Source organism: Trametes versicolor (assembly GCF_000271585.1).
Source record: "Trametes versicolor FP-101664 SS1 unplaced genomic scaffold TRAVEscaffold_2, whole genome shotgun sequence".
In the NCBI taxonomy this organism is placed as follows: domain Eukaryota; kingdom Fungi; phylum Basidiomycota; class Agaricomycetes; order Polyporales; family Polyporaceae; genus Trametes; species Trametes versicolor.
The window spans coordinates 2,831,887-2,850,959 of record NW_007360322.1 but is presented as its reverse complement, the minus strand read 5'-3'; the positions used below and the strand labels follow the sequence as shown (position 1 = coordinate 2,850,959).

The 19,073-nt window shown below is 59.0% G+C and overlaps 5 protein-coding genes across 5 annotated transcripts; 3 read left to right on the top strand and 2 right to left on the bottom strand.

Moving 5' to 3' along the window:
• Positions 1–4,727: 4,727 nt before the first annotated feature.
• On the top strand, positions 4,728–4,892 carry TRAVEDRAFT_81426 (uncharacterized protein; the record flags this gene model as incomplete). The annotated part of the gene is made up of 1 exon (XM_008036325.1): positions 4,728–4,892. A coding segment is annotated over one exon (165 nt), but the record flags the coding sequence as incomplete, so codon positions are not given.
• Positions 4,893–8,520: 3,628 nt separating this feature from the next.
• TRAVEDRAFT_142070 (NAD-P-binding protein) lies at positions 8,521–9,604 on the bottom strand (the record flags this gene model as incomplete). Its single annotated transcript, XM_008036324.1, has 2 exons — positions 8,521–8,947; positions 9,004–9,604. Coding segments are annotated over 2 exons (937 nt in total), but the record flags the coding sequence as incomplete, so codon positions are not given.
• Positions 9,605–13,631: 4,027 nt separating this feature from the next.
• On the bottom strand, positions 13,632–14,572 carry TRAVEDRAFT_142067 (uncharacterized protein). The gene is made up of 5 exons (XM_008036323.1): positions 14,468–14,572; positions 14,103–14,409; positions 14,025–14,046; positions 13,744–13,971; positions 13,632–13,664 (listed from the first exon to the last, which is right to left on the bottom strand). The coding sequence occupies exons 1-4, from the start codon at positions 14,469–14,471 to the stop codon at positions 13,846–13,848; spliced, it is 459 nt and encodes a 152-aa protein (XP_008034514.1). The 5' UTR covers positions 14,472–14,572; the 3' UTR covers positions 13,632–13,664; positions 13,744–13,845.
• A 540-nt stretch (positions 14,573–15,112) lies between these two features.
• On the top strand, positions 15,113–16,717 carry TRAVEDRAFT_69348 (acid protease). Its single transcript, XM_008036322.1, has 6 exons — positions 15,113–15,354; positions 15,413–15,478; positions 15,535–15,855; positions 15,913–16,157; positions 16,222–16,534; positions 16,590–16,717. The coding sequence occupies exons 1-6, from the start codon at positions 15,129–15,131 to the stop codon at positions 16,595–16,597; spliced, it is 1,179 nt and encodes a 392-aa protein (XP_008034513.1). The 5' UTR covers positions 15,113–15,128; the 3' UTR covers positions 16,598–16,717.
• Positions 16,718–17,610: 893 nt separating this feature from the next.
• Positions 17,611–18,845, top strand: TRAVEDRAFT_69347 (uncharacterized protein; the record flags this gene model as incomplete). The annotated part of the gene is made up of 2 exons (XM_008036321.1): positions 17,611–18,591; positions 18,645–18,845. The coding sequence occupies one exon, from the start codon at positions 17,611–17,613 to the stop codon at positions 18,517–18,519; it is 909 nt and encodes a 302-aa protein (XP_008034512.1). The 3' UTR covers positions 18,520–18,591; positions 18,645–18,845.
• Positions 18,846–19,073: the final 228 nt, after the last annotated feature.

Sequence of the window (19,073 nt, the reverse complement as noted above, 5' to 3'; positions counted from 1 at the left end):
CAAGGTCGCCGGGAGTGGTGATGCAGTGATAGTACAAATGTCTTCTGGCGCTAAACTGGCACTAGGAACATATAAGCGGCGTCGACTCACCCGCTAGACGCGATCTGAGTACGCGCGCGCCTGTCGCGCGCCAAACTCCGTTGGTCGTGCTCGAGTGCCGCACAGGTATTTGCGATCTTGTTCGCAGCAGCGGTCTTCTCATGAAGCCAAGGACGCGAAGGACGCGAACCATAACTTTAGTTCACCACCAGAAATCTGCATCGAACGGTGGATCGGAACAGGGGTCCCGCGCGCGACAGCCCGACAGACACCCAACACGCCCAACTATCAGCCGTCCACCGTGGTTCAACCGTTCGCTCCCTCGGTCGCGTTCTCGCCGCACGCATCTGTGTCCGGCCGCACAGCGCGCCCGTGGAAGCCCGAGATACATGCAGGCGACCACGCGCGAGAGCGGTCTACTGCACGATACTGCTGATTCCGGGAGTGCGTGTCTGACACGGACAGGCGGTGGCACACTGGCACCCACACAGGAACGCCCGGTACGCCCGCGCCCATCTCCCGTCCTGCGCTCCCACAGCCCGAGTTCACATCTCATCGTGATAGCGCGGCGGCCGCGACGGACACATTTGCAGGACGAGTCACCTCCATCCCGCGGGCGCGCGATGGCGAGCGGCGGAATCACGAACGGGGGCGGTCTGCGGCGCGCCCGAAGCGCCTCCGGACGCGGGACGCCATCTTCTGCATCATCCGGGGCGGCGGCAGGGCGACAGTTGAGGAGGAGCGAAGAAGGGGAGCCCCAGTCACCAGTCGCGGTCCTTGGCAGATGCATCGCGCGGACGATGCCAGGACATTTGGCATTGACATACACGGCACACATGTCCTGCAAGGGTGGCACGCCCACGGCCCCGTGCGCGCGAGCGTGATAGACTGTGATCAGCCATAGCCTAAATAGGGACGTGATGCATACACGGCGTGGCGTCATAGGCGTATGGCGTGCTCGCGAAGGGCCTACACGGAGCAGGACCTGGAGAGCTTCTGCCGGTGCACAGGGATGCTGAGGCTTGCATTGCGCTGCTTGCGGTTGCGCCGCGGAGGGCAGGGGAGGGCGCAGAGCATGGCCCGGCAGGGCAATGGGTACACTGGGAAGCTCGGCGCAAATAGACGGCGATCGCATGGAAAGAGTGGCGAACGTCGGCGGGAGCAATAGTGACATTGCATAGAGAGCGGAGGAGCGCGGTGCCGATCGTCGTGTAACTTCCGGGATATGAATGCGACTTGAATGCTACACCGCCAAGTGCCAGATATATCCCTGCTATGTGGCGGCATCAAGCGTTAATCAGCCGGTCTCATACCCGGATGACATACTTCATTTACCTACGCGCTAGCTAGAATTCCAGTCTGAGCTTTCCAGCCAACCTCAGCTGCGAGATATGTGGCCGCCAGGTATCAATGGCACCCTCCTCTCAGAGATGGGCGTTTGGTACGCGCTTCCTCGTCTCACTGACATCAGCCTCTCTGGCTGTTTCCGAGAACATAGAGGCGGAGCCCCAACCTGCTGACTCAAGTATCGCGACGGGGCTGCCCCCCATCGCCACGTCCTCCTCTTCCTCTTCCATCATGTTCGCGCCTTCCGCGCCCCCCTCCCTCTTCGCCCCGTCCTCTTCACATCCCGAGCTGTTGCTCTGCGACTTCTGTCGTATCGCTTGGTGCGGGGATCCTACGTAGCACATATGTTCGACTCCCGAGCTGTTCGCTCCGCGGCTCGCTGCCGTGTCGTTATTCGGGGAATGTGCCATTAAGCACTTATCGTCCACTGCCCCTCTCCCTGGACTATGTGAACGTTTGCGGCGAGGCCGTCTGGCATCTGTGGCGCGCTTTTGCAAGCAGTTTAGTAGCTCCTGGGCATCGGCGCCCATTTAGTAGCTCGTATCGTTGTAGTCACTCTGCTCGCATGTATTATATACCGAATCAATCACCTTCTTGTGGGTTTATCATGTACATTCCGTGTCTACGTGCACCTGCTTCCAAGGCCGATCTGAGCTGCAAAATACGTGATATATAGGTTCAGCAACTCATGGACGCTCGGGCGAGTTTTTGCTGACATCGTGCTGCACCAACATGTAGTGACCGGCTACGACTGACTCCAGCACGCATTTGACAGGTGACGACGGCCCGTAACTGGACCCACGACAGATCTATTTCCGGTAATTTTCTGGATTTTGACTGGCTACCAGGTAGTGGTCGGGTGCCGGCGCTCGGTGGGACACATGCCAAATCCAGGTTACATCTACATGCCAGAATCATGGCGGTGTAGAGGCCCACTTGCGGCGGCGAATCAGACCGGCTGGACAGCTGTATACCTGAAGAAGCACAGATGCTGTGTGCTTTAAGGATGGATGAATGCGGACGCAGTCGTCGTGATAACGGACGAGCAGTGCAGCGCACTGCGGAACGTGAATCAGGGAACTGTTCATATGGAGAGTAGGATGGCGAGGAGCAGGCGATAGGCTGAGAATAGACGTACGCGCTTCCGCTGTTCTAATCCGAATGTGCGTAGTGCTGAGCGTTTATAAGTGGATGAATGTATGGTAACCGTAGTAGACGATATGTCATCAAGGGAAGATGGTTGGCCGGGCGAGGGCGTCCCATTCAAGGCGGGACTGATACAGGGCGTGCTTCTGTGACCTAGGGTGGCGATTGACACTGTGAACGAACCAGACACACGGGAACAACGCAGGAGACAGATAGAGGGGTGCGGCGGACGAGCGCAGCCCGAGGGGATCACGTCTCGGAGCGTGCATTTCGAAGTCGACGTGAGTCATGCGGAAAAATGGGCGTGAGTCGGTCCGCTCGCAGGTCGGCAGGCGGTGATGGAGCAGCAGCGGGTGGGTCGCGGGCAGAGCGGGGATGCGCAGGGAAGTGTGAGGTATACAGCCGTGCGCAGCAGGGAGGAGGACATAGCCTGGGAGGAGCTGTACGAGTGGGAGAGGAGATCCGGGGGGAGGAGGAGGGCCGGTCACCGTGACTCCAGCGGGCGCTCTGTTTGGCGGTGTTTGCGTGTGGCTGTCGACGACTCGATATGGCGATTTGACTCTGCGCTCCTCCAGCTGACTCTCCCAACGCCCCTTATAACGCCTCCGCCCTATCTCTCCCGCCTCGACGACACATCTGTCGCCTGCTGCCCCCTGCTGCCTCCCCATCTCCAACACATCCCAAGCGCTTTAGAGCCCGTGCTGTTCTAGGCAACGAGCTCTCATCCCGGATCGTCCTTAGTCTCCGACTACGGACTTTCCGCCCTAACTCCAATCAACCGAAATGTGCTCTATGCGCCTCGTCGCCAGATACCCCGAACCGTCCCCCGTCTCCTCCTCCAAGGCCCGTCTCGCTTCGGATTCTAGTATCTTTATCACCCAGTCTTCCTCTCTGCTTGCCCATGCTACTTCTATCTGAATTTTAATCCTTCCGTCCCGTCTCTGGCTTATCACGCACCCCCACTCCGTCTGTGGTTCCGACAATGAACATCCATGCAGTTTCCCACTCGCTTCCCCATCGCGGTCCTGGCGCGTCACGCGCCAGGCCCCGCTGGCAACCCTATGCTTCTCAAGTTTCTCTTTCAGCAGTCCCAAAAGCCTCTCCCGCCGTCTATCTACACACGCCCGCCTCCTCTATAGCCTCCGCATCGCCAGCCTCAATTCATCTCCACCCTCTCTCGGATTCCGAACACCTCAAATTCCTCACCCAACACCTCCCGGCAGCCAATCCTCTGCGCGATGCGCAGAAGACAAAATACGCCGCGAAACTTGTCGGTGAGTCTATTTGCTAATTCGCGCCACTCGGCTTCTACTGCACGTACTACTTCCTTCTCCCCCACCTACTATATGCCCATTACGTACCGCCCCCGGCCGCTCGTGCTTGTACATGATGCTCGGGAGGCTCGGTGGGAGACCGCTCGTGGATTGCAATATCCTCGCAAAAGCGCCCGTTCGGTGACTCGCATGCTCATTTTGCGTGTGTTCCCAGATCAGGCTGTCAAATCTCTTTGCGATACCTGGCATCCCGACGACATCCCGATCGTCTTCACCGCATGCGGCCGCGAGTCACTGTGCGCGCAGCCCGAACCGCCGACGCCGACGCCCCTCTCTGAGCCGTCCCCCTCCCCCCCGCTGATGGCCGCCGGATTCTCGAAGCTCTTCGGCACCCGCAACACGCAGCTCCCGTCGCCCGTGTCTCCCACGACCCGACCGTCGCCATCTCCGCCCGCGGACGGGTGCGAGTCATACACTCAAGCGCCCGAAAGCTCCGGAGGCAGCAACCTTATTCCGATCAAGGGCTTCGTGCATGAGGTTCTTCGCCGGTCCCGGACCTCCACCGGCGTGCTCCAGACTGCGCTCTGTTACCTGGAAGCTGTCCGGGCGAAGGTACCGGAGCTGCTCCGCCAGGAGAAGGCCGACCCAACGTCGGATCGTCACGCGGAACCCGAAGCTGAGCCCCGGATCGTGCAAGGCGTCTTCGACGACGACTCGCGTGATGAGCTCGCAGACGGATCTTTCACTGACGCACCCGAGAAGACCGCCGGACCTACCTTGGACACCATTCGAGTGGACGACACCTACCTTGCGAACGACACCGGTGCAGACATTCCCCTTCCCTCGGTTCCTGCTGTAGCACGCAGCAAGGAACCGTCTCCCCCTCTAGCTCCCCTACCTCCGCTCCCATCTCCTCTCTGCTGTCCGCGCCGGACGTTCCTCGCCTGCCTGATCCTCGCGTCGAAGTTCATGCAAGATCGCTCCTACTCGAACCGGGCCTGGGCGAAGCTCGCTGGCCTTCCTCCGCGTGAGATCGGCAGGTGCGAACGCGCCGTCGGCGAAGCACTCGAATGGCGTCTTTGGGTCGGGAAGCTGCCTAGCACGGCGACGACCGGGTCTGAGTCGGGCAACAGTCGTGTCTTCTCGCGCACCAGGAGCGATGGCGACCTGCTCGCTGCCTCGACTCGTACTTGTAGCTCGGCCTCTACTGCGGCGTGGGCGGCTAGCGCGACTGCGGGCATGGACGCCCAGCGGTGGACACCTTCGCAGACCTTCGCTAGCATCCCCACTCCTCGCGCCACCCCAAGGACCACGCGGACCATCAGGCGCAGCGCGACAGTCCCCGCTATCGCGTCGGACGGGTTTGCTGCGCCTGCGGACCCCTTCCTCGCGCTCCGTGGCCGGTTGGATGATATTGCGGCGTGCTATGACGCACGGCCGGCACCTGGACAGGGCTACGACCCCACGTTCTCGATGGACGTGGAGCCCCAAGTCGAGGTGTCGCCGTCGCTGTCCACGCCGACGTTGTCTTACTCGCCGATGTCGACCGCGTCGTCTTCGTCTGATGGCTCCGAGGAGCGCACGATCCAGATGTCGATGTTCATCGACCTTCCGACTCCGGCGCTCTCCTACGCTTCTTCGGCCACCCCCTCTTCGTGTGGACCTTGGGTCGCCAGCTCGGCGATGTTCCCTCCTGCGGACCCGGCGAACCCGTACCGCGCGGCTAGCCACCTCAACTTCAATTTCTCCCAAACACACTATAATAATCACGTTCATTCCTCGTATGCTCTTGAATCTGGCATGGCGGAGAACGAGAATGCGGCGTTCAGCGCAACCGGGCGAGTCTTCGGCGTCTCAACGACTAAGACGACACCACCCCCGGCGACGATGACATCGACGACGCTCCCCTCGTTCGCGGAGGCTTTCCCCCTTTCTGAACAGTGTCCGGGCGTGCTCGGCTTTGGCTCTCGCTAACCTATTTGCGCTTCCTGTCCTCCTAGTCCCCTGCGGGGAAAGGGGGGAGAGGGGGACGCGCCCGATTTTGTGGCTCGGATCTCTTCACACCGCTCCCGGTTTTCTCTACTTCTGATCTCTTCCTCGGTACTCATATATGCTCGTGTATCATCTGTCCTGTTCATTGTCGTTTACCCACAACTCGCTGTTGGGCCCCCGCACTCGCGCGCGTCCGCGCCGTCCGAGCTCCGGCGTCCGCCCCCCCTAATCAACACGCAACGCCCGGGGCTCCTCAAACGCGACACGCTGCGACGCGGCGGCCCGTGATACTGTCAGTGATTTGCCGTCTCCCCTTACTTGTCTTTTTTGTGGCCCGCGTTTCCTTGCAGACACTTGTACTCACACCCCCGTGTACATAGATATGATGAGCTTCCCTACTATGCACCCCTGTATGCGCGCGTATACTCACTCACCGTGTCTCGTACCAGGTCTCCCGCCCCCGCCCCCGCGCGAGCGGCGGCGGCGCGCGTCGAGGACGAGGATCCGCAGTCGGGCGGCGAGGCGCGGACGGACGAGCTGGGATCTGGGGGGCTACGCTGTCGCTTGCGATGCCGGCCCCTGGTCCTGACGCTCTACGTGGCGCGTCCGCTGGCCGACGGGCCCGTCCATGGCACGATGGCCTGCTCCTGGTCGCGTCCCGCGTTCTCTGGATGCGGACGCGTTCCGGGGCGGCCCTCACGACGCGCGCGCGTGCACTGGGACTTGGAGACCTGTGTGGATCGGAATGGTGTCGATGAAGGACTCCCGTTGGAGGCGCGCCTTCATCAAGTCTTCGTGCGGCCGTGTGCTGAAGCTCGCGCGCGGCATGCGCGATGGCAAGACTCACCCTCATCTGTGTTGGTGTACATATGGGACCCCGTGGCTCGCGCGATCCGAGAGCGATAGCTCTGGCCAGGCGGCAACCGCGGACTTGGTCCCGAGCATGTTAGAAGCGCACTCGCACGAAGGCTCTGCTTGCGCGGATATGAAGGTTTTGTTGAGAACAGCGACGCGCGCGCGCAACACGCAACGTTCGGCGAAGGTACGTGTACTCGTCAGCTGTTGCGAAGTGTTAATTACTTTCATTGTCTCTGTATGTCCACCCCTGGGCCGCGGGCTTTGCACGAGTGGTTCTACTCCCACCGCTCAAACCGAGTGTTTCAGGGCGACATCACAAGGCGAGTCCCTCATCCGCATAACCGTATAACAGCATACACGACTGTCGAGGTCATAATAGGTTCTGATATCTTGGGCGTGCGTGGTTGAGTTCTATCTGCAACCACCAATCATCGTATCCTCAAAGAAGTGGAACCCGTCTTATCTGGCTTCTTGTTGACAGTACGTGGACTGACGCGGCCGTATCCTCTAGATTCATAGTCCCGTCATATTCGTCGCTGTGCCCATCCACGCTGCTCGGTGTCGTACATCTCACGCAGTCAGCCCCGCGACGCAGGTGAACGTCCCGGTGACGCAGCAGCGGATTGGCCGGGAGTCCATCGCGTCGAACGAAGTCGCTCTTCTCCTTCTGCTCTCCTTCTGCTCTCCCAAGGCAACTCAACCATCTGCTTCGCGGTCTCATCTCCGAGGACGTCTCTCCGCCGTCCCCGCCCTCTGACTCATCCCCCACGCACCGCCGGTGTATCCGGATTCTGGCCACCACGCCACTCCCGAGCGTCATGTGCCGCGGCAGTGCGCTCCGCCGCCGATGCGTCCACATCCACCCATGCGCCCCCACAACCACGCCTCGCCACGCGACCACGCCACTGGACCCCGCGCCCCTCCGTACGATCTCAGCGCGGCCTCCCCGGGATCTCGCTTCGTGTATCGCGAGCACCCCACGCGCCAGCGCCCCGCCGCCCGGGACGGAAACCCTAGGACCAGGTCGGAGTGCGCAAGCGCACCCGACGCGGGACAAGGCAAGCCGCTGCTGTAACGCGCACGCGATGGGGGACGACAGTACTTCCGATCGCGATCGATATCCGTACATCGAACGGCTGCATTGTCCCCACATCCTGGGTCTGCGACGGTTGGCTAGTACGCGTATGCTGTAACTGGTATCGATTGGAAGGCAGGAGGCTTCCATGCTCCGACGACGACTCACGCGTGGGCCGCTAGTTCTGGGCCTCGTTTGCCTCGCTGTATATGGGGCAGCATAGGAGGCAGTGCGATGCCCTTCTGCAGATGGGCGTATCGGATCTGGATGCAGTGATATAAGGTGCGCCTGCACGTCCTGGGATCCTGTTACAGCATGCATAGAATGCTGTGGCGATCGAGTCATCGTCGGGGCTCGTCTGTGCGCAACTCACGTACGCGAAACGTGCCTGTATATGTTCACGAGGTCAATGCTCAAGTTGGACAACGTGGATGCTATGGAAGGGCGATGACTTCAAGCTTAGAACACATGTGGTCTGCGATAGGTCAGAGTGCAATTCTGTCAGTTTGGAACCCAGACCTAGTATCGAAACTGACTACACGATCAACAGGCCTTTCTACCTGAATGCTGCCAGAGGTCGCCGTGTGTGTCGTAATGAGCCATCGATATGCCCCGGAAGCTGTTAAACGCACCAAGCCCGGACATACCGATCGCACCCCTCCTTTCAACAGTTGGCTGCGACAGTGCCCTCGCTGCGACGAGACTGGCCTGTCTATCTGTTGTGGGTGCCCGACTGGGGGCGACGAGCACACATAGTACTAGCAGTAGTTGAATGATTCAAATCCACACATTATTACAAGTTCCGAGAAATGAACGGCACTACGGCCTACTATACTAAAGTACACAGTCAGCGAACAGGGGTCCAATATCGCGAAGTCGCTTATGACGACTTGGCGGGGATGGCGAGAGCGCGTTCCATTTCTGCCTTTGTGTGCTCCCAAACGCGCGTCTTCGCATCGTTGTCGCCGTGGAAGCCTGTCCTGCCAATGTCGTCGCCCTTGCTGTTCCGGCGGGATAGGCCCGGACCGCTCTCGAGGAGGCCGTAAAGGATGTGCTCCGCGCAGTCCTCGGGCGAGTTGGAGATGGGGTAGAAGAGCGCGTTTGTCAGCGGGTTGAGCACGCGCAGGATGGGGTGGCTAGTCTGCAGGAGTGGCGTGCGCACGACGCCAGGGTGGATATGGACGAAGGAGATGCCTGGGTTCTGTTCCGCATAGGCCTGTCGCAAGGAGGAGTGAGCGGCGACGCAATACGCGAATAGGAGTTAGGACGCACCTCCATCGCCAAGTCTGTGTATGTGGGGGACGCCACGCCAGCTTTAGGGAACGAGTACGCCTTCTTGAGCCCCAGGTCGTCCAAGTCGACGGGTCTGCCGTCGCCCGGCGCGAGCACGGACATGGCCTTCGCGTCCTCGCCCGCATCCTTCGCCTTATGGAGCAGCGGCAGAAGGTCGTAGATGAACTTCCACCTCGCGTAGTAGTGCAGGCCCAGCCGGCGGTCAATGCCCTCCTCGGTGTCGTCCCGGCCCCTAAAGTTGAAGAGACCACAGGAGAGGACGAGGAAGTTGATCTTTGGGAGGCGCGTGAGGAGCGAGGCGGTCGTCGCCTGGATGTTCTTCATGAGCGAGACGTCGCACGCGACGAACTCGTGCTTCGCCTCGGGCACGGTGGGTTTGGGGAACGACGCGATGACGGCGTCGGCCGCGGCCTTGTTGCGGCCGACGATGACGATGTGTGCATTGCCCTTGGTGTACCACGCGAAGGCCTCCGCGGTGGCCTTGCCGATACCAGATGTCCCGCCGACGAAGACGGCTACAGGGAAGTAAGCAGGAGAGAAGGCAGCGTTGGCTGCGCGGGCGAGAGCGAGTGAAGGCATGATGGGTGGAGGAGCACAAGTTGTGCGCGCGTGTATTCAAGCGCGAGGAGCGTGATATGTAGCTCCCGACGCGTCGGCGGCGGGCGCCCGGCATCCTCGTTCTCGCGTCATCCATGCGATGTTCTACAAGTATGTACTCATTGCTTTGTGTATATCTTTCTTGACAACAACTCCACCAAAGCTGCGCGTTCGTCGCATCTCTCGAATGTACCCGGGTGTAGGGGCACCGGTCACCGTATGAAAGCCCATTCGCGTTGGCAAATTCGATCTCCTGCCGGCTCTCAATACGGTCCGAGGCAACTCCGCGGTCTTGGAAGTTAGGCCGTGGCTCGAAGAGCCGGATGAGGTGCGTGGTCGTGCATTGATCTTTGAACCACTTATGTTTGTTGGTGTACTACAGGTTTAAGCCCATGGACATTGACTAACATTTGGCTCCTACAGCTCGGCAATTCGGACAAGGTGCGCTCGGATTTGTAGGGACCTATGCCTCTCGGTACTGCGTTGGTGTGCTGTGAGTTTCTAGCTATTGCTTGTTCAATGGCTATTGACTCATAGCGCAGCAATAGAACTCAGACATATAAAACCGCACGCAGATCCGAGGGATAGTAGCCGCCCTCTAGTTACTGCAAGCATGAAGAGGTCAACAAACTGTGTCAGTCGATCGACAAGCATAACGCGGTATGACAAAACGTGGTTCTTTTGCACATCAAATGTCTAAACTTGAAGTCCTCAGCACGCCCATAGCTTGCCATCGGACTACTGTGAATGCGACCGCAGTGCTTTCTCGGGGCTTTTGCCCTCGCGTCTTCCATTCGAAGGAGGCCGGACGAATAACATAGTGAAATTTTGCCAAGCCAACTAAACCGAAGGATGCAGTCCAGGGGTACCCGCACGAGTCCGCTACACGTCATCCCAATCACGGTGAGTTTGAGTCTCTGGTCTGCCGGTGAAGGTCTGTTCCTCTGCAGAGCCGTCTGACATCCGAACGACGCGTCCTGCATGGCCCAGAGGGCGGTGGAGTGCACGACGAGTTGCGTTTCGGGCGTGGTAGAAAGAAGGTGGGATGCATTACATTGAGGAGACAAGAGTCATGTTATTTCCAGATGTGTTGCATTGCTACTTGAGATATATCGCGAATTACTACAAATTACTACAAGACGGCTACCATCAACTGCTCGTCCGAAATGGTCTGCCCGATATGAAGGCGACGAAGACGCAGCTGCGACCAAACATACACCGGTGTGCTGGTGCACGACCTTCGCACCGTTCCCGGCCGGCTGTATGGCTGTGTAAAATGTGAAGTCGGTGGTAGGCCATCCATTGCCAGGCCGGCTTTGTGGCCGCTGTTGGAAATTGTCAAATTGCGACGTCCTGTCCGAGTCGGCGGAACGAGAGGGGAGGGAGGGGCTCGAAGAACAGGTGCGGAATTGCTTGTGCCCTGTAACGGGGATAATCGATGCACAGAACATGTCCACAGCGCGGCCAAGCGCGGCATAGCGAGGGCAGAGCTCCGGGTATGGCACACAGGACACTTGATGGCAGAGGCGGAATCTGTAAGTAGCTGGGCGAGCATGTAGCCTCTGTTAACGGCGGCGATTACCACGCTGGAGGGACCGGAGATTACAACAAGGGCCCAAGACATGCACGAGCCTACAACAAGGTTTTAGATGAGACAGAAGAGAGGAATGAGACTGGGAAGTCACACTGACCTTTTCTTTCTTCGGCATCGCTTTCGACCGGACAAGCAGAGGTGGCAAGGGAACCGCCAGCACCATTTGTAGATGGAACCATCAAGGAAGTCTGCCCGAAATCCGAGGTCGAAAAATCCGGTCGGTGTCCTGGCTGGCGAGTACGACGAAGGTCATACAATAGGCGTCACGGCTGACCAACTCGGGTTCCGGTGCGTGAGACACCGAGTAATATATATCAGCGTTGCATCCCCATAGCGGTGTTGGGTGGTTGCGGAGTGGCATATGGCCACCCCAATAGACAGGATGGGTTATCATGAACGGTGAAGGATGAGGACGAGTGGCAAGGGAGATGCAGGGAGCCATGGTGGGCTCCTGCCGGGGTTCGGACGATGGTGGTGCCCCTCGGCGCTGCCGTGTCAGGTGACTTTGCATCGTCGTGGTCGACCGTCTCCCCTTACATCGTTCTCGGACGGTACAACCCCTCGGATGAGCCACGCCGTCTCTCGCTGAGTCCTTGCTGCTCCCCAAACCTTTGGTATTCGGCGCCACACCGTCTACAAACGATGCACGAGGATCCACGAAAGAAAAATCGAGGCTACGACCCAGCCCACCGCGCACACAGAGTACGTGTCCGCCATGAGTACTGAGTGACTTCGTCCCACTCCGGCCCCGACGGAACGTTTGAGCAGCGGACCCGCGCCAGTTCAGGGACGTGCGTAGGCTCACGGGAACGCTTGCGGCGTCGGGCTCACTTCGCTGAAGCTCGCCCCGAAGTAGAGGACCTCCCTGCGCCTTGAGCCCGCGCTTTGCAACGTATAGAGGTGACGACCAATTTGGGACTAGCTGGACGCCGTATAGACCTGTGTCTGCGGGTGATACCCGGCACTCGCGCTGCAGAGCAGGGCGCGGCGGTCTCCGGGTCCAACCAGTGCATCGAGCGGATGCTGCGACTAAACGCCGCCGTGCCGTTGGGGGAGAATAGTCTTGCGAGGGTTTCGAAGGGGATATCCCGCCGTCTTCATCTTGCCGCTCCGGAACTTGGCCTAGGTCGAGTTTAGAGGTATTACGGTGGTCCCGAGTCCAAGCGATGTGCAGGGAGACCAGGAAGCCACGGAGTGACATTCCCGAGGCGTCCATGGGAACCAATGCGGGGCCAAGTCCGCGAGCTGGGAGAGTCAGACAAGTTCCCCTCGGATGGCTGGGAAGCCTGGCAGTCGCGACCAGGGTTCGGCAGTGGTGATGATCAGCATTTGCTAGCCCAGTCACTCTAAAAGAAAGCGGAACACGTATTAGGTGTCACACAAACTCGAGACGAAGGTTTGACGTACGGATTTTACAGTGGGGGACAGTGAATCCTGACCTCCCCACCGGCCCTTCGCCGACATCGCTATGTGCATTCATCCGCACGGCAGAGTTGATGGCAGAAATGGTCTCACGATGGTCGCACCGACGTAACAAACTGCGACTGAGTGTCATCCGAATCGGACAGCCGTAGGGTTAGATGTGAGATAACTCGGCAAGGAGGTGTGCACCAATCCCGCCGGAAGGTTCCCGGTTACGGACGCAGCAGCAAGTGCGGGTCACCAGGCATTCACCAGGCCCGCACGTACGGGCTTTAGTGCATCCGGGGTATCTGTGTATCGGCATGAGTATGAGTTGGGAAGAGAAGCGCGACTGACTGGTGGTCAGAGTGCCGTATTCGCGGCGAATACGTCTACTATGACGTCCACGATACCCTGCCAAGGCTCATCCGACACAGATTCCGGACTAGACCTGCAGGCCGCAACTTCTATGCGCCTTACTCGACTGGTAGTGAGGCGCTGCCGTGGCGGTCGCGATGACGATTGGAAGTGATATTGGAGCCGATTACTGCGCCGAGGAATTGAGCAGCGGATCTATCGATCCCAAGTCGGACGCTGCGCCGAGGTAGTTCCTAGATAGACGGGTAGCACTGCGCGCCAGTCGGCCGATATGGGTCAGATACTAGCGTTTCGTCCAGGAGACTGACGACATCCCGGACGATATCCGACTGCGCTACGGGGTTCCGTCCCCACGCCAAATAGAGGAGAGTCTCTGTGCAGCTGAGTGCGATCGCGGAATCTCACCACGAAGCGGGTAGGCTGAATTAACGTACCTCTTTCCACGGATATGTATACCGTACAGCCATCTGCCGTATGAATCCACGGATGGCCCTTGCGGCAAAGGGCAAAGCAAAGGCGCCAGAGCACACTACACGCAGGGTAAAGTCGATGATGGCTTGAGCAGGGTCGTAGAGTGCATCATTTGCGCGCGTTAGTTCGCCGGGCCTGCAGGTCTGGTGCGTCGGCCACGATGAGAGTGTGCATAGTTTGTGTAATTGATTTGATAGATCTATGGAACTGTGTCAGTTACATACTCTGAAGTCACCCGGCACTGGAGTGTGGGGCGATATATCGACAAACGCACTCACAGCTGGTACATTTGCTTCTTTATCGTGGGTATACAGTACTTCTCCGCGAACATACACCTTCTTTAGACTTTCCAAACTTCATACATCCCCGTCGATTATCTTCTACTCGTTGAAGAACTCCAGGGGGGTATCGCGCCCCTGGATCGCGCGCCAGGTAGTGGGGCGACCTTCCTCGTCGCGATTGCCTTCGTCCGTGAACAGGGAGTGGAACACCACATCATCAGTACCCTGGGGATCGCAATGAGGTACATTAACACGAAAAACAGATCATGGCCGCTCACCCTGTTCGGCGGGTCGTGGATGCTACGGAACGCGATGGGTCAGCGACCTGGCTGCAGACACAGGAAGGACGGACGCACCGGACATGGATATACCCCTGTCCCTCTTCGTCATTCACAGCAGGGAGCTTGATCTTCCCCAGAATGATGGTTCCATAAGACGTCGGGCCGCTGCGGCACTCGACGAGGTCTCCGCGGATCGTGAAGTTGACGAGGTCCTCATTGGAGATACCGGCAGCGCGGGACCACATGCGAGGCTCGTGTATGTCCCAGTCGTGGCGCGACTTGAGGATCTCGGCCTTGATCTTGTGTTGAACGACCTCGAAGGCCTCAAAGGCCTTCTCGGTGGGTGTATGCGGCGCGTTCAGCTCGACTTGCTCGGATGAGGCTGTGCGTGTCCGCGGTGGTGAGCGAGATGACAGGCCATGTGGCTGAGGCATGCTTACCCATGATGTGTTCTTCGCGGGGTAATCAAAGTAGGGAGTGCCAAGATGTCGAGTCGGAATGCGTTGGGGACGACTGGACGATGGTGGTCGCGTCGATACCGCTCGCGGCGGGGCGGTGTTGAGCGAGTCGCTGATCGACGAACGCGTGATGCAAGCGCCTAAGAACCATCGACCTCTCCGTCTCCACATGGACGCGCTTGGCTTTGAGAGATGCATACAGCCTCGACGTGAAGCTCGACCTGGAGAGCACACGCCGCAATTGTGTGGACATGGCGTTTGCGGAGAGGAATTGCCGCGAATGCACTCGCGGCAGTATCGGTCTTCCGATTTCTGGCTTCCTCGGTCCACACGGTCGTCCTCGCAAGAATAGTGGTCTGCCCACACACGCGTGTCTCTCCTTCCCGCCCATGCGGTCGTCAGCGCACCGTGCAACACTCTCCCCCAAACCACCCATCTGGTCGCGCTCAGCTGCCCGACATCAGTCCTATCAGCTTCTCCCGGCGGCACTTGCGAGCTCCAGATATCCCATCTCGGCCCCACATGTCTTCTGAGACGTCGCGTACTTACCGCCCTGGCCACGGGTATAAAGGGTCCCTATGATGGCGCGGTACCGTCCCAGGAACTCTGCCATATCCCCTCCCCACCCCGAGGTTCGTCAAGGATGCTCTCCGCCATCTCCCTCGGGCTTCTTGCCCTCGCTGCGTCGTCCGAGGTCGCCGCCTCGCCTGAGCCCATGCAGATCAGGCCTCACAAGATCGACCTGCAGTCTCGCAAGACCCCCAAGGGACATGTGAGCGCGTTGCGCAAGCGCGCCACGGCCGCCATTGGCGTCCCTCTTGACGACTTCTTCCTGGGAACGGACTTGCAGTGGTTCGGCAACATCTCCGGTGAGCATCCGGGCCACACTGAATATCCGGGATCGACCCCTGATTTGATGCATCACAGTGGGCACTCCCCCGCAAGATGTGAGTGTCGTATTCGACACCGGCTCGCAGAGTCTCGAGTTTGCCAGTAAGCTGTCGTGTGCACATCGCTCGTCGTTGTCCCAACCTGACCACATGAGCCAGCCACGGATTGCACGTCCTGCACGCAAAAGAACAAGTTCGACATTTCCAAGAGCACCACCTTTGTGCAGGGCTCGCGCACATCGACTCTTGACTTTGCGACTGGTGTCGGCGTAGACCCCGTCGTCAACAACGACTACGTGCTCACCGTTCGCAGTGGTACGGACACTGTCACCGTTGGCGGCGTCGCTGCCAAGGCGGTGTCACTCTTCACGATCACCAAGCAAACACCAAAGTTCAACATCGACCCCTTCCTCGGCATCCAGGGTATGGGCTCCTCAGCTGAGGGCTTCTTCGCCGCACTTATCCGTGCGGGTCTTCCTTGTGAGCAATACCATCACGACATTCGCTCGAAACGTTGCTAACAAGCAACGGGTGCAGCTCTCTTCAGCATGTTCCTGACCCCGAACGCGGTCGGCAACGCGGAGCTGCTGATTGGTGGTATCGACAACACCAAGTTCAAGGGCGACCTCGTCTTCGCCGACCAGACCGGCGAGGGCGACTGGGAGGTCACGTCCTCCCAGATCTCTGTGAACGGAAAGACGACCACGCTGCTCAAGAAGACCCGCAGCATCATATTCGACAGCGGCACGAGCAACATCCTCTTCGACACCCAAACGACCAACGTCAGCTCTCCCGCACCCCACATCGTCCACAGCACGCGCTGACCCCCTTCTCTAATGCACACAGGCGATGTACGCGCTCATCTCGCCCCTGATTAAGCCCTTCTCCGCCGAGCCCGGCGCGTACGGTCTTCCGTGCTCGAAGATCGCCGGGCTGCCCGCGACGATCGACCTCACCTTCACGTCACAGGCCGGGAAGCCGTTCAACCTGACGATCCCGAGCTCGGAGCTGAACGTGGGCCCGTTCGCGAGCGACCCGACAACGTGCCAGACGCTTATCAACGCGTTCGATGGGCTCGAGCTCGTCGGCGGGTCGGTGCTGAAGCACTACTACTCGGTGTGGGACGTCGGAGGACAGCGCATGGGCTTTGCGCCTAATGGTGAGTGTTGTGATTGGGTATGAGGTCATACGCTAACATGTTGCTTTTCATTCAGGTTTCTGAGCTCGGCTTGATACTAAAGCTGCTCTTCACGAGCTACCTGCTTGCCTGATGCAGGCGACCTTCACGGTAGAAAATCAGGTCCATGTAACGATAGCAAAGAGACAAACTTCATCCTTGGCCTCTTACTCTGAGTGAATACAGCGCGGGCGTCCTTCCCAACGCAGATAGTCGTCCCACTCTTCCTCGAACCTCACTTGCAGAGCTGCCTCGTCTCATCGCGATTCGTGTGCTTCTATGTACACGGTCAGGTGACTGTCTCGTGACTTGGACGCGAATAAATGAGCGCGTCGCGAGGTTGCTGAGACGAACGAGCCTGGAAGAGCCACAACGCTAACTGGCACTTCATATAACTCTACCACCTTGAACTTAGAGCAGCATATTCCTGAACTGAAGCAACGCCTTCGCGTACTTCCTAGTTCTGCCTCTCATCGGACACAGCAACATAACACTCGGACGGTAAGCTGTCGCAGCGACCCCATTCAATACATATGTAGCATTGGACAGAATTTGAGCAAATGTGTTTATCTTGTAGCGTACGGAATTATTCTGGAGGAACTTAATGGGTTTGTCCAGTTCTATCAGTAACTGGACTAGCATCACGCAAACAACAACTCGGTAACTCCAACATCTACTTGAAATCTACCGTATTCTAGACCAGTGACAAATGCGCCAGATGAATGACCTCCTATTCAGCTATGCTGAGGTTGAATTGAGAGCGATGCGGAGTTCGCGCGGCCATTGTTCGCGGTCAATGTCGGGGGCGTGACAATGGGACAGCAGCCGTCGGCTATCGCGCCGTGTTTGGCGGAGTTTGGCCGTATGGGCGGCCACGGGGCGGGGTGGTGGCTAGTGCCATGCGCTCCGTGCTTCTCACCCCCACCATCTCCTGCTATCACTCGCCCCCTCGCTGCACATCACAATCCTACCTGCCTTCCCTCTTTGGCACACTACTGCGCCCGGCCATACACACACAAACGATCTATGGCCATATCCGGCCCGGACAGCATCAGAGTATGTCATCCTACAGCAGCCCCAGTCTGAGCGGCAGCTCCCGCTACGCACGCACCGACTCCTCCTCATCTTACCCATCGTCGCCCTCAACGTCCCCAGGAACCACCCCACCTTCCCCATTCTCTGTCAAGCCTCCGTCGTCACCCATCTCGCCCACGTTGCCAAATGGCAACCCGCGCGCATACCGCTCTAAGGCCTCACCGGGCGAGCGACCCCAGCCCGAGCGACAGGGCGAGGCCGGCCTAGGCGTCGACCCCTCCATGCTCGTCGGCAAGACTCTCACCTGTGTACGTCGCTCGCGCGCGCACCCGACCGTCACCCTGCACTTCGCGGATGGTGCGTCGTATCAGGTGCGCGTCGTCGGCTACGACCCGCACTTCCGCGGAATTCCCAAGAAGCTGGAGAGTGACTCGCCCGTGCTGAACCCCGTCGCGGGCGCGGTGGACGTCAAGCTCACCGTGAAGCATGCAGCGATGGTCACGCTTGCGGACAAGGCGTTCCAGGTGCAAGGTGGGGGAGGGAGCGGGAGTCCGGCGGGCGGGCCGGGGAAGGGCAAAGGTGCGCGTGAGTCGCGCTGGACGCAGAAGCACGCCGCGTTCGCTGTCAAGTTCGTCGAGGAAGCCGGCTGGCATTGCGTGTGGGCGACGCTGGCGGAGTACGACGATCAGAACCAGGAGACGTGCGTGTTCCGGAACTTCGCAGACGTGTACGTCGACTCCCTCCACCCACCCTCTGCCGTGCCTGCGAATGCGGCTCGCGCCAAACCCCATAACCGTTCCACCCCGCCTCGCTCGCGCAATGCGTCTCCCGCACCAGAGCGTGCGCCAGCGTCGAGCCAGCCGCAGAAGAACCAGAAACCGAAGCGCAAGAATTGGAAGAAGAAGGCAGACGCCCCGAAGTCTCGGTGGTGAACTTTGAACGCACCTCATCCACGCTTATCCACGACATAAGGCAACGACCAGCATGTGATCTATTGTGTAAAGGTGCGTGTGTTGACGGGGCAAGCGCTTCTATGTTCTGACGTAGCCGCCGGCAGGGGAGAATGTTGTAACGTTTGTGTAACTGGAAGAAGAAGCACGAAGCCGAGCCTTGATGGACTCTCGACTATCTCCCACGCTGTATCTATATCACGCTGTCTTTGTTATCGTCGTCGCGCTGTTGTTGTCCAATTAACGTTGCTGTACTCCTGCTAGCAGTTGTAGTACTGTACTTACCGTATCGAATGCATACCGAACACTCACTTTAGCTTATCATTGCCCGCCGTGTCATGATAGATCACCTCGACCTGCCAAACATGTTCTCCTCGGACCCCATCCGCACCGGTACTTGTCGCACTGACAGTTGGAGCTTGTGTGGCGGCCTGCTTGGTTTGCGAAGTATGTTCTTCGAGTGCTTCTCCCTCGTAACCGTCTCATACTGACGTATCCCAAGCATGTTTAGGTTGCCGCTGAGCATCCTCCTCGGG

Coding starts and splice junctions, on each gene's coding strand:
- TRAVEDRAFT_142067 (XM_008036323.1), bottom strand. Junction 14,047..14,102: donor CAGGGGTATATCCATGTCCG/GTGCGTCCGTCC, acceptor CGCGTTCCGTAG/CATCCACGACCCGCCGAACA. Junction 13,972..14,024: donor TCCACGACCCGCCGAACAGG/GTGAGCGGCCAT, acceptor TGCGATCCCCAG/GGTACTGATGATGTGGTGTT.
- TRAVEDRAFT_69348 (XM_008036322.1), top strand. CDS start 15,129: ATGCTCTCCGCCATCTCCCTCGGGCTTCTTGCCCTCGCTGCGTCGTCC. Junction 15,479..15,534: donor GCAGAGTCTCGAGTTTGCCA/GTAAGCTGTCGT, acceptor CACATGAGCCAG/CCACGGATTGCACGTCCTGC. Junction 15,856..15,912: donor TATCCGTGCGGGTCTTCCTT/GTGAGCAATACC, acceptor CAACGGGTGCAG/CTCTCTTCAGCATGTTCCTG.